The following is a 14227-nucleotide window of genomic DNA, read 5'->3' as shown; positions in this document are numbered from 1 at the left end:
ATTCACGGGGACAGGACTTGTGGGCAGAAAGAGCTGCATGGGGATCATGAGGAGTGTCCCCCCCACCCCCCATTATATACTTTAAAGTTGAGAGGGGGTTAAGGAGAGCGTAAGTCTCTAAGGAATTTTGGAAGCAAGGTTTCCAGGGCCTTGAGGGGCCTGGCTATTGTTGGGAAATGTCATTTGTTACCGTCTAATAAAACCTGAGTTGTGAGACCCTTTAGATGTACATCGGTGGGTCGTATGCTTGGGAGATGATTGCCAACACTTATCTTGAGGGGTTTACAGATAAAGGGAATTTGTAAAGGAATTTTATATGTGAAAGTAGACTCTAGGATCCTGGGGATCCAGCTAACGTTGCTTTTTGCCTTCAGCAGAATATCAACATCGAGGCAGCTGAGTCCCTAGAGGAAGGTCACTCTGCCTGTTTCAAGGACTTGACATTGGGCTGTAGGGAGTAAGAAAATTTAATAATTTCTCCTCTGCCTTTGTTTCCACATCAGGGAGGACTACAACTATGATTCCTTTATGGTTTCTGGGAAGAGTAACAGTAACCCTGAGCAGGTGACTGCAGCTCTTCTCTCTGTCTGCACATTGTCCTCTGCATCACCTCAGAGCAAAGCAAGAGACGCTGATGTGAGCGTATGCATGTCACTCCACCAGACAAACAGCTTGACTCATGGTTCAAATATTCCTTCACATCAGATTGTTTTCCATGTATTTTTAATTTTGAAGTGCTCTGGTTTTTCATTTTAAAGAGGTCTCATTCATTTCACCCCTGAATGCCAAATCAGCCATCTTTATTTTGTTCCCACATTCCAAACAAATCTACCTCATGCGAAGCCCAAGATGATGTTTTTTTAGTCCCCTTGGATTTTCAGTCAGGAAAGTGAGTCATGACAATAACAAGGAAGGCTTGAGGTAAAATAGAATTCCTTTTCTTGCAACCTCTACTTTAGTGTGTTAGCATGAAGCAGCGTGGAGCTCAAACTAAGCCATTATGTTATTCAGATATATCAGGGTATTCCTTTCCTAGGCTTTCTCCAAAACAGCACCTCATATGGAGGCAGAATTCCCAAAGTGAAAGCCTGTAAGCCTTTCTAGTGTGACCTGGAAATCAACTTTATCTCCTGGATGGGAGGCAGTTGGGGGATTGGCTCTGAAGGAACTGTATATCTTTTTGCAAGTGGAAAAACTGCCTGTTGGTGGTGAGGAGACCATGAGGGTGAGCCGAAACCACGAGACAGAGGTTTTTTGCTTCCTTTTCTGAAACATGGTCTTTGGTTGCTTTTTTGTTTAGTTGCAGGGAGAAACAGTTTTCTAGGATTTAATCATCTTCCCAAGAGTCAATAATTGGAATCTTGAATTAGATTGAATGAATCTTGAATTAATTCTCTTGAATTAGATGGTCTCTCTTCAGAAAAAGAAACTGTGGTCTCTGGGCAAATATAGTATCCAGCTGGGTATTAGCTCCAATTGGGCAAAGGTACCATCTACCTGGACACAAAAAGAGGCACCGAGTTAGGAGCTAAGTCTGTGGAGCCTGGGGTCTGTTCAACAGAATAATTCCTCAATAGCAACGACCAACATTTATTAAATACTTTCTTTGTGTAGGACTGGATGAGTGAGGAATACAAAATGGTAGCAAACATCCAAGTATTTGATGATCTTTTCATCTATAAGAGCTAAGAGCCCTTCTCTGATTGTGAATTTTTAAAGATTTTGTTTTTATTTATTCATGAGAGACACAGAAAGAGAGAGACCGAGACATAGGAAGAGGAAGACACAGGCTCCCTGTGGGGAGCCCAATGCAGGGCTCGATCTCAGGACCCTAGGATCACAGCCTGAACTGAAGGCAGATGCTCAATCACTGAGCCACCCAGGTGCCCGATTGTTAATTTTTAATAGATGTAGTCTCCCCCAGTTTATTTCTCTAACCAAATGTGGAGCCTTGTATTCAAGGGAAGGTATAGAAAACTCCTTTGTGGTCACTACAGTAGTAACCTGACATCCTGAAGAGTAAAAAATCACACATAAACAGCACATGTTATTACTGACCGAACCATCACCCAGCTAATTTCTTTCAAATTTATGGATGATATTGACTTTTAAGGTCTCATTTGGCAGTGACTTTCAAAGGCACCTGGCCATACATGGCAGGAGTACTGCATCTGAAGTTAATTCTAAAAGTTCTTCTGGTGTTTTCAAGAGACTCGTGTTCACAATTTGAGACCATGGGAAAGACATGGAAGGGGCCATTTTTTTCCTATACCTGTGCCTCCCTTTCTCATGTTGAGACAAAAACAACACTCTTCCCCCTCATTTCCCGGCTGGCTTTCTTGTTACACTCACTCCTGAGTGTTTTCCTTTCATGTGATCCACTCCATTGCAAAGCAGACTGAACTCCATGCCTAACATGCCATGCTGAACAAGAGGAAGAGTCTTCTCTTTGCCACAGGACCCTGAGTTAATCCCCTTGCTTTGACCTGCTCAGAGCTGCCCAGAGGATGAGCTCGCTCCAAAAGGTTTTCTTTTTTATGGCAGAATTTTTAACATCAAATGTCTAAGACCACTCTGGATAAATTCTCTTCTGGTTGGTGAATTTTTTTTTTTTTTTTTTTTTTGTAAAGAGAATCTGGCAGAATCCAACGTTTCTTCCCTTTCTCCCCATCACATCGGATTCTGAAATAGACAAACAACAGAGTCACAGCCAATTCTTCAGTCAAGATATTCCAAAAAATCCTAGCTCTTGGTTAAATGTGTCCTGCATAATTCATTTCCCTGACATATCCTGAGTGTCCTCTTCCCCTCCCTTTTCATTTTCACAGCGAGGGAGAGATTGTGGTGCCCTCCGCCCCATTTCGGTCTCTATCAGAAAAAAAATACCCTCCTCTGCCTTGGGCATTGATGGCTTCGTTTTCTGGACTTAGGACCAACCCCCACCAACCAAGTGCAAGAAGTGTCCTCCAGAACACGCTATCCTGTTTCCCACAAATGCTCTCATCAAAATCTACATGTGAGCCTTCTGTAAAAATCCTTGGTGATCATTTCACCTACAGCCAGTTCACAGCCCTCATTCTGTCATGGTCTGTGGAGGCTCAGGCAATCATGTTTGAGTCTTGGTCTTACCCAATGTGATAAATTATTTGCAGTTAATATTGACCTAGCCTCTCGTGAGGAGAATGAAACACTAAGCCCTTGCAGGAGATGGATTCAGCTCTTTGAGTAGTTTGGAACAGAATCCTCGGACGGACCTACAGCTCTTGGCGGGCTTTAGTCCTGCCCAGATGGACAGTGTTGCAATTACCCACACTTCCCAGCGGCTGTTTCTTCATTACTGAAAGCTGGTCTTGATTGTCTCAGAAGCAGAATTCAATTTGCAGTTCCCCCAGTAACGTGCTGTGATTCATTCGGGGACAAATCTGGATTGAACTGAATCCAAGTGTCTCTTTTGTGAGACAGAAGGGAAGTATAAGTAGATACTATAGTCACCCAGATGAGTCAGCCAGGAATTCATGAAGTGATTCATAAATCGTTATAAAGACCACTAAAGTCTACTAAAATGGAGTGCTGTCTGGCTATACAAAGTGGGGTATTATCATTGGGGGGTTTTTTTTAGATGTTAAATCAGATGTGAAATCCTTAAAACTGTGCTTTTCTTTTTAGGTTTTGAAAAGGATTCCTTTTTTCCTCCTCTGTAGTTGGCCAACGGCTAAAGCCACTTTTTATTGATTAGTTTTCACAGATGAATTTAAAAACCACCACAATTCATTGGGGGATAAAAAAATGCCTTCCCAAATCCACCATGGACCAGTTTGTATCCATTATTTCTACTCCCTAGCAGCAAATCAATAATATTTTTCATGTGAATACAATGAAACAAGCTGTTCTGATGCATTCTTCCTTCTTTGGGAGGTCTGCAACCCCTGTGGAAGAGAGAGGGGGAGAAGAGACCGGTCCAAAGCACATATCAACTGACATTTAATCTACTTGATCATGGAAATCCCTCTTTTCAAAGTATTAACCCCCAAAGCAATGCTTAAGCACACAGCCCCAAGTTGCTTGCTAGAACTGTTTGCAAATGCAGCACAAATGAAGAAAAGTAAGACACATTTATGACATGCTTAACCTGCAAAATGGTCTATTAGCAAATACTGTTTGAAGAAATACAGTTGTTAATTGACATAGAAATACCTTGGACTTACAGACAGGAGACAGAGCATTATTTGAAAGGAGTTAGCCAGCTGGAAAGACTAAAGGTATAAGCCTGCTTAGGCACAAAGAACTCTAGTGCAGAAGTGAACAAGTTCACCAAAGCAAACTGGGAAGCTGATTGCTAGGTCTCCTCAAGGCAGTGGATCATTCACACACCCTTCCCCTGCCAGCTGGCAATAGGGTTCCAAATCTCAGATGCTCACAGGAGCACATGAGGGATGCTCCCTCATCCTCCCCTCCACCTTGCCTGGAGCCTCCACTAGAGAGCATCTTACCTTCCTGGGATAAAGTGGCATTGGAGAACTAGCTGTGTGACTGGGCACATCATTTCATGCCTCTGGGCCTGCCTCATCTCATCCAAATAAGGCTACCCCATTACCTTTCAGCTAGAACATAATAATGATTGTATGAATTTGTGAACTCAGGATACTCTGGGGGGAAGACCAGTGCCGAGAAATGGGATTCTTACACAAGGCCATGACTATGTGCTCTTAGAATTGGAAAATTAGCCAGAGGAGTAAATACCTTGCTTTCTCTGAACCTTAGTTTCCGTATCTGAATGGCCAAGAGAGAAAAGAGTCCTAAGATGTTTTATTTTAAGAACTCTATAGAAATTCAAATGCAGTGCTGGAGTTACAATCTTACAGAGCTCTCAAGCACTGTATACATGTTAATGTCAGGGATACCTTAGGTATACGTTCCATTCAGGGCGATCACTCCATAGACATGTGCTGATCATCTGGAAGATGTCAGACTTTGTCTAAAGTACTTGGAAATCTCTGACTTCCCAATTTAAAATTGTTCATAATCCACCCCCACCCCTTACCTCCCATTATTGATTTTTCTCCGTAGTACTCATTTCCTCAGTACAACATATAGTTTGCTTATTTCACTTTGTTCATTGCCTGCCTCTCCTCCCCAGAATGTAAGTTCCACAGAAGCAGGGATGTATGTCATGTGTTGCTCTGTCCCTAGTGATGGGAACAGGGCCACACACTGGGTCAGTGCTCAATAAATATCTCTTGAATGAATAAATGAATATGTTATCTCAGATTTTATGATCCCCAGTAGGCATTGAGATTATCTTTATTTTATACTTGAAATTGAGGCTGGGAAATGTCAGGAAATTTATTCGGGATTATCTAGCTAGTAGGGACAGAGCCGGAATCCAAGCCCAGTGGGTGTTCATTGATATCCATCTCCTCTTGCCATTTGTAATTTTACTGCATTATGAACCTCACCAGTTCTGTATGTCTCAATCGAGATCTACTGTCCTGTGAAATAATCTAAGACTGTTTCTGAGTACTACATTTACAGGAAACATGACCTCCTTGCTTCTGGCCTACCTCACTGCAAGGTTGGAAAGCTCAGTGTGAGCTGAAGGTGAAAGTGGGGCCACAGAAGAGGAGTGAAACTGACTAAATCCCCCTAAATAATCAGACATTTTCTAAGGTCTATATATATAGATATATATTTACAGAAGCTTTTTTAAGTTGTGTGAGTTTTTTTCAGAAGATATTTTTTTTTTATGAGTCCTTTAAAACCTGTTTCCTCCCTGTTTTGTCTTTATTTTGTTTTTTTGTTCTGTTTTTTGGGTTTTTTGGCAGGAGGTTGGAGGAGAGGTACAAACCATTCAACCGTGGCTCATGCTGAGGTTATAAACTCCTCCACTAAAGGAGTACAAAAGGTTGACTGACTCAGTTCTCTGGTTAGCTTTTGTGTGAAGTGTTTCTGGTAAGCAGTGATTTCTTTCTTTCTTTTTCTTTCTTTCTTTCTTTCTTTCTTTCTTTCTTTCTTTCTTTCTTTCTTTCATTTCTAGCCCATTGTGTGCATATTTATATTAACAACCTTCTATTGTTTCAAAGAAGAGACTGGTAAGCTACATTGAATGAAATCTGTGAAATGTCAACTGCAGATCAGTAGCTGGGGGACAGAGTTGGACCTAGGAAGACTTCAGACATTCTGTCTTCTGGCTTCTGGACACTGCCGTAACTCAGAATGAATTAGAGTGACGTCACCTTGCCTTGACGTCATGGGTGATGAGCTATTCCGTGGGAGAAAAATTGTAAATCACTGCAACTTAGACTCCACATCACAATTGTTTATTTTAGCATCAAATGTTTTTAATTCACCCTCTTTGGATTAAAAAAAAAAAAAAACCTCTCTGTTTTAGGCAGAATATTCGGACTCTATTCATTTTGGTATGTGTATGTGTATGCCTGTTAAAAACAAGGTTGGAAAATCAGTGAGGATACTAAGAAAATAGGATTCAGTAACAGTAAGAACATCGTTTGGCTTAATGAGCTTCTGTGTAAGTGTGTATGTTCCTGGTTCTTTGCTTGCTTCTGGAGTACATGGCTTCAAACCACTCAAGTTTCTTGAGTCCTTTTGGCTTTTTTATAAAATGTTTCTGGCATCTGCCTTGTTACGAGTTGTCAGTGACTGTTTTGGATGATGGCAGGGCCTTTCCTCTAACAGGGAGCCTCCCTCGCTTCTGCACTCCTCTCCTACCCCCTCACCTCTTATTTTAATTTGCTAATTCTATTCTACTATGACCTGGTTAACATGTAACCAGGTTTATAGAAGATAAATTTAAATTAGATTGTGAGAGATTTTTCAATAAAATACTATGTACCATTTGTCAGCCATAACAAAATTAAATCTAAGTGCTGTACTTGAAAATCAGTCACATTTCTACATTCATTTCTTGTGGTGGGCTTTTTAGCACTGAGTTCTTACTTATTTCCTTATTGCTGGCAATTGTTAGATAATTATAATCACATCTTGTCACTTTTCATCTTTTCTCTATATGTGTAAAAGTTAAAATTTTTGTATGTGTTTTCCTTTCCAAATCAAGGCCTTTTTTAAGTGTACATTTATCTCATCTAGAATATGTATGTTTAAGTTTTTATTAGTACTTTATATGAAGTGACACACTGTATTTTAAAATTACATTAACTTTATACCATATAATCTTACTTATTTGAGTAACATGGAGAAAAATCCAGTCTGAATTAGCAAAAAGCAAAATGTGGAGTCAGTTGAATGGTCAGTAGGTATAGTTTACTCCCCTCCAGATCTCTGAGATAAGCATTACTAATCCCTTGGTGTGATACCACCACCTATTTTTTCCTTTGCTCACCATTACTACATTACATAATATGTCATAGCCAAGAGGGCACAGCCAGCAATTGGAACTTGTGTGAATGAATAGATAACAATGATTTATAATTACCATGTAATTATATGCTCTTTAGATAGATACGTAGATATACAATTTAAATGTAACTATATAATCTGTATCTAGATGGAGAGTCTCTTGTATGGAATTTACATTCTAGATGACTCCTAAATGAAGTCTGTCCTTTAAGGTAGTTGAGAAATCTCCCCTTTATAGCTAGTAATCATGGTTCACTCTATAACCAGATCACCCCAAATTACAAAGAGATAAAATTTTATATTGCTGATTTTATATTTGCCTCCTTCCCCTCCCCATCTACCTTTTCTATCTTTGTTAATCAAACCCTCTTTTATGAGTCAGACTCACTTGCCTGGGGGTGAGGGATTGTAAAAATAGAATCCATCTCCTCCATCAAGCTGACCACATCAGGATCAGGCTTGTACATACTGTGACTGGCCCCAACTTCACATCTCCGCCCTGTCAGTCCTCAATAGCCAGGAAAAGTGGCAGAAGTACCAGAGAAAAGACCAGAAAACCATCAAGAGTGTGCTGGCGTCTTTTATTCCCAGATGAAGAAATATAATCAGGAAGCAAGTCAAAGGCTCTTGCTGCTTTGCCCAAACCCAGAATTGAGATGCCATGACATAGATTGTTTCCAATTCAAGTCCTCCCCATTTTCCCTGGGGGTCTCCTGCCCACAGGGCTCTGGGATGGTGTGGTTGTGTGGACTCATAGCCCAAAAGCCTGCAATCCCACAATTCTTCAGCTCCCTCCCATGACCTCAGAGAGAATTGCCAGCCACATCAGGGACATGTTCCCCAAGAAAATAGCCTCCATATGAGGAATCCTGGCACTTGAGTTTTTACTAGATGTTCTCAGGGTAGTGCCAGGGTTCATTTGCGATGTGTTCTCTCAGGCCGTTGAGCACATCTTCCAGGCTAATTCCAATTAAGATGATACACTTGGAAAATATATATTTGCCCGGCCCAGGGTACTCAATTACTGTTCTCTCGCAGCAAAGTGAAAAGATGCATCCTAATGCAGCCAGTTTGTTTCGGCCTCCTCTGGATACCTCTCTTCTCAACTTCCTGGGCCTTTTTGTGGAGACCAAACAATTCATTGCTGATACAGTTTGCTCCCCAATTATTTTGTCAACTTCATTTCACAGCTCTGACAGGTTCCCTGTGCCAGCACCCTACTGACCTGGCCATCATGTAGACACTGGTAAACTTGAACACCATTCTCATAACAACACCCTAGAAAGTGCTAGAAAGTCATTTTAGACCCAGGGAGTCAGACCCTGCTAATTGCCCTTCACAATCAGAAGACTGGTGGACAGTTATCAATTTGGTGTCTCAGGTTAGTTGGTCAAGTCACATTCTATCTGCACGTCCCTCCTCCAAAACTGCCGGTAGCTTTACTGTGATTAGCACACGTGGCTGCAAAAGATATCCCACATTGCGCTGTTCTTGGGCTCTGGGCAGTGTTCTTTGCCAAGCACAGAGCCCATGCAGATAGGTTCTGGATCTCAAACCACAGTTGACCTTTGAGGTTTAGCTTCACTCATTCTTGGCAAAAGAAACTGTATTGTTTAAAGGGAACAGGATGAGAGAGGCTTATGATAAAGACTTGTAACACTTCTTGGACCTCAGATATGTCTCACAGAACAAAATGTTTATGAGCTAAGTGTAAATGAATCAGAAACATAAGGATCACATTTCCCCTAAAATGCAAACGAATTTAAAAATTAGCAGAAAAAGGGGCCTGGCAAAAGATGTGCTTTGCATTTCACCAAACCCAGAATATTTGAAATGCATTTTAAGAGGCTTGACAAACCCAAACTGTGACTATATTTTCCCTTCCTTGACCTCGCCTCATCCCCTCAGTTTCTCACTTGAGAAGCCAGTGGTTAAAAGTGGGAGAAAGTCTTCAGCACTTCCCTTTGAGAGCTTCTTGTCATGCTCTTATCCAGCCAGGGTGCAAATCAGAATTTGGCAATTTGAGTGTGTCTCTGCTCCTGCTTCTTCGTGCCCCTCACGCTTCCTTTTGTGATCATGTTCCTAGGTTTGCACCTTCTGTTCCATCTCCTCACCACATCAGCCCCCGGAGGGTTCCAGCTCCTTCTTCAGTAATGCAGAGAACACAGCCTCCCCACACCCAGCAGCCTGCGGGCGGGCCACACCTGAAGTCTTACCAGCCGGAAACAAACTCTTCCTTTCAACCAAACGGAATCCATGTCCACGGTAAGTGGGGAGCCAACAGCCCCCTTGAGTCTCAACAAGTGATACTGTGCCATCGTTACCAGTGCTGGGTTCCTTCGATTCGGGCACACACCAAGCTTTGGCTTTTATGACTTTCCTCTAAAATGTCACACTTCATCCTCCAAGCATTTTGTCTGCAAATGTTTTCCTGGAACTTGCTAGGCACGAGGATTGCTCATCAATGGCTCCTTAGGATAAGGAGCAAATTGATCTAATATTTTTCAAATAGGTGATACAGTGCTGGGAGCGCAAAAGGAGGCACAGGGAGATCTTCTAAATGAGTTGCACTTATTGACAGCTTTGGTTGGACTAGTTTGCAGGGTGGTGTCATACAGCATACAGTAGATTTCATATGAAATCTCATAGCATTTTCCTGGTGTTGGCCCTAAGCTGGTATAACTTATGACACCCCAGAGCAGTCAGCCCAAGATGATGGTCTGTTTACTGGCCAGTGATTTAACACCTCACAGATAGGCCCTAACAACAGTATCTTGTTTCCTAAACAATAAATAGTCACTTAAAGCAGAACCACAGGAGTGCTTTTGCCCAGGCATACTCCTTCTTCCACAGATCCCATATCCCCAGAAGCTCTTCGTCTTTCAAGGCCCAGGTGATATGACACCTCCTTGCTGAAGCCTCCCTTCGTGTTCTAGCTGGATTGCATCTCTCCTGGCTCCAGGTGCATATCACCTGCATCACTCAGATAGCACTCTTCTCTCTCTACCTTGTTAAGTTACTTCTTAGTGAGGAACATTTGCCTTTCTATTAATGTATAAGCTTCTTTCTGAGGTCAGAATTTTCTGACCCATTGTTCTTTTTCTTGGAGAACTTAGCACAGTTCTCTACATGCTGTGAAGACACACAGATGCTTGGCAAATGCAGAGAGAAAAAACAGGAGGAAAGGAAAAGCAAGAGAAATCATGATGGTATTCAAAATGTGAAGATTTGTGGTTGAACTTAGAACATACATGGAGAACCAAGTTTGGCTGAATTTCTTTTTTTTATTTACACCAATTTTGCTGACTCAGGCAGATATCTTTGTGAACATTCATAGAAAGTTGAATTGAGTTGTCAAATCACATAGGCTCAGACTATATGTAGTCTTTAACTTGCTGGCGGTGAAGGAGATACTGTCCATTTAAACGAGAGTTTCAGCTCCTGAAAAATAGGACTCTCCTCCATCTGCCTCTTGCTAATTCCTGAGTTTGTTCCACGTGAGTTGTTATTTGATGTTACTGAGTGGTGTCCCCAAATCTTAATCAGGGTTTCAGCTGAGTGTGAATAAGCATGACTGACTTCCCAAGATGGCAGAATCAGGGAGTGTTGTGGAGTGACGTGTATGTGAGGACATCCCAATAGGGGTCTGGACAGCCAGAGAGGAGGACAGAGTAGTGAGCTATGGGGAGGGAAAGACGTTAAGAAGCCCAGGCCACTGGCTCCATCCATCTCCTCTCTTGCTGAGAGCCATCACACAAACCCTCATCTCCTGACAGAACCTGGGCTTCCACCATTGTTTGGGCCTATGGTAATTTTTATCCTTTTCCATCGGGTAACCTTTTTCTTAAGTTTTAGTTGTGTATTTATTCAACCAAGAAATATTTCTTGAGTATCAACTGTGCACAAAGCAATGCATGTGTGAGAAAGGAGATCTCTGCAGGAGATCTCCTCACCCAGACAAAAAGCTTGTCCAATATAGGGGAGATCCAGGTCCCCTGTGTTGGGAAGCCACCTTTACTGCAGGCAGGAGGTAGACAATGTGGGCTTTTAGGGATACAGAGTAGGGCACTGATCCTACCACACATGACTTTAACCCTTCACATTTTAACATGGTGGAGGTCTGAACATGCATCAGTCAGTGGCATCATATGATTGGCAATGATTTTTCTCTCTAATGCTATAAAAAATAATGGAGCATTTCAGGCAATGGTTTCATAGGTCCAATGAAAGGCCATATAACACACTTAGATTACAATGTGAAACATTTTAAAAATTCAAAAATTAATCTACATGTAGCCAAAAAAAATGGAAGGAAATATTCCAAAACATTAACAATTTTGTTTTGTTTTTAATCATAATGGGAAGGATAATGGATAATTTGTTTTCTTTTTTTTCTGCTTTCTGAAGAAATTTTTCAAGAGATTTTGGAATTAGACCAATTCGATTACAAATGCCAATCCACTCAACTGTGTGACTCTGAACAACTTCTGAGGGGTCTCACCCACCTTCTCTCATCAGTGGTTACAAAGAGGCCACAAGAAAAGCACCTGACGCAGAGTAGGAGCTTAATTAATTTAATGCTTTTATTTCTTCTCCCTCCCTTTTCTTTATTGGACTCTTTGAGAATAGGAATAATGTCTCTAGCCTTAGGGCACATATAATTCTTGGTGCAAAGTAGGCATTTAATAAATATTTACTGAATAAACGATTGACACACTCTCATTTAACGAATGCAAAATGAAACCAGACAACACAGAAAATGAGATCCACCTTATCATTTTGTACCACATCCTGGCAAAAGACTCTTCTCCCATATTTCTCTTTTTTAGTTGAATAATGAGTACATTGTCAACTTGAAACCATTGAGTTGCTTTTTTATTTTAACTTTTACTTCAATTGTTAAAAATTCCCCTGGCCAATGAGAAACTGCCAACAGCAACCTAAAAATAAATACATATGACAAGGCTTTCTGGAAGAGATCAGGATAGAGTTATGCAAATTGGGAAACATAACTTTCTTTTAGAAGATGGGCAAGGAGCTGCTGTGATGGGCTCACAGAGGGAATGTCCAGGCTTTAGCCACTGGGCCACTGCTAAGAATGAAGGAGTGGGCATCCAGTTGCAGCCTTACTTCATCCTCCAAGCATTTTGTCTGCAAATGTTTTCCTGGAACTTGCTAGGCACGAGGATTGCTCATCAATGGCTCCTTAGGATAAGGAGCAAATTGATCTAATATTTTTCAAATAGGTGATACAGTGCTGGGAGCGCAAAAGGAGGCACAGGGAGATCTTCTAAATGAGTTGCAATTATTGACAGCTTTGGTTGGACTAGTTTGCAGGGTGGTGTCATACAGCATCTTGGTACCAGGGAACTTCATCCCCTCATAAAACTAGATTTTTAAAACCCCAAGCACAGTGTCAGCGTGCAGATATGAGAGCCACAATGAGTGAGTGTTCTGTTTTTCAAGAAGTTCATGGCTTTCATAAGTGCCGTCACCCCCATCCTCTGTATTCCCTGCGGTACGTAGAGGTCAGAGAAAAATGTCATCAGTGTATTTTTAGAGATAAGAACTAGAACACAGAAGAAAACAAAATGTCTAGGCATCTCTGCCTTCCTGGCCAAGCACACAGGCATCTTTAACAAGAGGTCCACATTTCCAAGCCACGTTCTCCATCTGTGTGTTTCTGAGTCAAAGGCCCACCAAAATAAATATGTATTTACATCTTTCCATGGGGAAATATACTTGTATGTAGATGCTGTTTCCTTACACAGAGCTATGCAAGTTAGAATTCAAAGGGTTTTGGTCTTACAGATGAGGAAGAAAATGATGTCCCATTGGGCTTTGCTCATGCCATGTTAACTGATACAGAGCTTAGACTTTGTGGGCTGTGTGTGTACGTGTGTGTGTGTGTGTGTGTGTATTGGTTTATTTGCTATCAAACTATGCTTGACAGACAATGTTATGTTTCAGGTGTACAACATAGTGGTTTGACAAGTCTGCGCTTCCCCACGATCAGTATAGTCACCATCTGTCGCCATACATTATTGCAGTATTAATGAGTGTTTCATAAAAGGCACACTTTGAAAAGATTAATAGTACTGCTTGTTCGATTCCCTCACCCAGCAAATGACCCAGGACTAGAGCTCAGCTTTGTTGATTCTGCATCGACTTCATCCATTTATGTCACCTTCATTAGTAAGGTAGATGAGGTGTCATTCCTTTTAACGTTTGAATGTTGGTAGCATTTACAGGTCTCTGTTTGGGTGGCATCTCCAAGGCAACTTTTAAGTACATTTTAGTCTTTTATTTTAGATGTAAACATAGGAACAACTCTTTCCAATCATGTAAGCTTGTTCTGCAGTCTTTTCTTTCTCTTTAGGACTATTCTCTTGCCCGGGCAAGCTTCAGAATCTTGCCTGGATTAGTTGCCTGAGAGTTGATATTTGTACATTTTGTTATGGTACTAATGGATAATTTCTTTTTAAATGCCCTATTCATTCTGGGCTCTTAGAATGCCATGGGAATTCCTAAAACAGCATTTTCACAACCTTCCTGCTTCTGGACCCATCAAGGAGAGGCCAAGTTCAATTCAGCAAGTGTTTGTTGGTCCCTGTGCCAGGCAAACATGAATGCCATTTAATCAATGGGGTGACACATGCAGTAATAATAATAATAATAATAATAATAATAATAATATCAAGGCACCTGATTTATTCAGAAGAAGGTGTCATAGAAGTGTTTCTAGAGATGACTCTTGAATCGGGTTTTGAAGATAAATAGAGGAGGCTGGGAACCAGCAAGCCCAGCTCATAGAAGGATTTGAGGCTATTATGAGTATAATGCCACTGAGTGG

At 41.3% G+C, this 14227-nt stretch overlaps 1 protein-coding gene across 30 annotated transcripts in view; it reads left to right on the top strand.

Annotated features, from left to right (window-relative positions):
- The window catches only part of GLIS3 (GLIS family zinc finger 3), a 552705-nt gene that overhangs the window by 514666 nt on the left and 23812 nt on the right, over window positions 1–14227 (top strand). For all 30 annotated transcript variants that reach the window (XM_072840247.1, XM_072840236.1, XM_072840221.1 and 27 more), the window contains one exon: window positions 9461–9639. In XM_072840247.1, the coding sequence (XP_072696348.1) occupies window positions 9461–9639 (179 nt within the window). The remainder of the gene's footprint in view (window positions 1–9460; window positions 9640–14227) is intronic.

The sequence above is a fragment of the Canis lupus genome, chromosome 1 (genome assembly GCF_048164855.1).
Source record: "Canis lupus baileyi chromosome 1, mCanLup2.hap1, whole genome shotgun sequence".
Lineage (NCBI taxonomy): Eukaryota > Metazoa > Chordata > Mammalia > Carnivora > Canidae > Canis > Canis lupus.
The sequence above is the reverse complement of the archived record's forward strand: the minus strand, read 5'-3'. Positions and strand labels throughout refer to the sequence as shown.